At 41.0% G+C, this 2425-nt stretch overlaps 1 protein-coding gene across 1 annotated transcript in view; it reads left to right on the top strand.

Moving 5' to 3' along the window:
• Window positions 1–582: 582 nt before the first annotated feature.
• LOC130577084 (glutathione S-transferase-like) overlaps window positions 583–2425 on the top strand; it is an 11517-nt gene continuing 9674 nt past the window's right edge. The window contains exons 1-2 of the mRNA XM_057372191.1: window positions 583–661; window positions 1601–1733. Of these exons, the coding sequence (XP_057228174.1) occupies window positions 1630–1733 (104 nt within the window). The 5' untranslated portion in view covers window positions 583–661; window positions 1601–1629. The remainder of the gene's footprint in view (window positions 662–1600; window positions 1734–2425) is intronic.

Below are 2425 nucleotides of genomic sequence, written 5' to 3'. Positions count from 1 at the left end.
CTTATGAAAAGTGTGACTGAACAGCAGTTTCAAACTCTGCCTTTAGTGTATTGCTGACCAAGGCAGCAGTGACCACGAGCTTACCCTAAGCAGGGGGCAAGTTCCTGTCTCACTTCCATGCATCATGTGCCAAGCCTGCTGGTAGCACCACAAATGCCTCTCCTCCCTGCAGCTAGTGAAAGGAAAAATGTAAAACCACAGCAGCAGGGCCTGGTTTATCTTCTGATCACAAAGGTCAGGTATTTGCAATTCTGAATAGCTTCAGTTAAATTCCAATGTCCAAAGTAGCAAGAGATCATTGTTGCTACAATGTTGTAGTTTGCTACATATATTATAAACCACTGTTGTTTTTTTTTTTACCTCTAATGATTCTGATGTCAAACCAGAGACAGTGTTTCAGGGTCTATCTGGTGAATCTGTGTGTTTCAMGACCAATCGGTTTCTGTCACAATGATGGTCAATGTGCCTGAAAGCTTTCAAATATGATTTTTTGTTTTAAAAAACACCAAAATTTTGCAAAATACATCTCTTTTTTGCCCGCATTACCTAAATGAAGGAAAAGCTAACACATAGACTGACAACAAAACTTTTCTTCTCTATTTCCTGCAGTTTGAAGAATCTTACCTCGAAAAAAAGGAGCATCTGACAAAGTTACAAAAGGGTAAGTTTCCTTCCCGTTTAAATAATAGCAGTGACAAAAGTAAAAGTAATTAGAATTAGCATGAGAATTCGTATTGGGACTTGATTGTCTGTGGGCACCTAAGAATTCTTAATTCGTAGTCTTTTACAAAGAAAATCTCACAACTATATTGTACATGAGGTGTCGGAGGTGCACACTGCAGTGTGTTAGGTGGTATCATCCACCCAGTTGCTTCAATCTTCACTGAAACACTTCATGCCTGTAGGGATGAGTTGCTATTTGGAAAATCAGTAAAGTAGTCACAACGATTTTTTTATGCTTATATGTTCACTATTATTTATATTCACTATTATTCACTCATTATATGTTGGCCATTGCTTCCATAGTCCAGACACTCATTGCAAAGCATGATAGAAACTGTCTGGCTCAGGTCTTTCCCTCCTTCTCATCTGTAATAACTCCCATGAAAATCACCTGAGTTAGGGCCAGGTAGGGCCTGTATTTGTCAGTGTATGACAGGGAAACRTTCTGCATTTGGCTGCTTCCTCAAATCTGAAATTTCAACAAGTTCACTGCTATATTATTAGTTATTAACATGTCACTAAATGTTGGTTGTCCCATGGTAAACACTTTCCAKACCTTCTTGTAAGAAGGAGGAAGATTGCCACCTAAAGGGTGGTSAGGCATTGAGCAGGCTGCCCAGTGGTTGAGGGAGGTGGTTGAGCCACTGTGTATAGATGAGCAAGATGCCACTGTGTATAGATGGGGATGTGGTTTAGTGGTGGAGTTTGGCATTGTTGGATTTGCAGTTGGGTTCAATGATCTCAGAATTGCTTTTCCAGTCGAAATGCTTCATATTCTGAATAAAATGTGATTCATGTGGTTACTTTACCTAACATTCACTCATGCCTGTCATTCAGAGAGACTGAAAGTGTCCTTGTGTTCTTCCCTTTCCCCTAGATGGATCCCTGCTCTTTCAGCAGGTACCAATGGTAGAGATCGATGGAATGAAGATGGTGCAGACCAGAGCCATTGCCAACTACATCTCAACGAAGTACAACCTCTACGGGAAGGACCTGAAGGAGAGAGCCCTGTACTGTACCAGTAGCACCTTTGCTTGTTAGACCCCAGCTCCTACTGTAGCTCTGTGTAACACAAGAATATCCCAGCTCACAGGTGGATGAGTGGGGCAGAGCAGCACTTCATGCAGCATGTGTTGACTGTGACCACAGGCGATGTCTACAGCAGTGACAGCCAGCTAGATTAGATGGGGCAAGAGAGCCCATGAACCATCAGCCAGAGGTCAATGCAGTTATCAGAAGAAAGCAGTTAGGAAGGCCACACTGTCTTAATGATGCTGCTTTTCATTTTCTCCTTCAGTTGTCAGTGGCATCATTTTCACCTTGTCAAATTCAGGGACATGGATTTGATGGAAACAAAAACCTCCTTTCTCTAAAAACCAGGAATTAGTACAGAATTAGAATGAATAACTGGTTATTAAAGGACAGGATTCTTAGGGCACATATTTTGTCCTAAGGTATTTTTGAATGCTTCAAATTAATAAGCACTGGTAAACACATCTCAAGATATTTGCTAGAAATGGTATAGACCTGTTGTTTAATTTACCCTCGCTGATTGGATTTTTAACACATTTGGATGACACACATGACAATTTCGTACTCAGGTTGAAACCCCTGAGTACAGAGAAGTCTCAGTCCCAGTGRGAAGTGGAAAGGGTACAATCTTTAGGTTTTGCTTTGGAATTTTGCATTTGTCTTTCACCCA

The sequence above is a fragment of the Malurus melanocephalus genome, unplaced genomic scaffold (genome assembly GCF_030028575.1).
Source record: "Malurus melanocephalus ecotype Western Australia unplaced genomic scaffold, MMel_1.1 scaffold_166, whole genome shotgun sequence".
Lineage (NCBI taxonomy): Eukaryota > Metazoa > Chordata > Aves > Passeriformes > Maluridae > Malurus > Malurus melanocephalus.
This window is presented reverse-complemented; position numbering and strand designations above follow the sequence as displayed.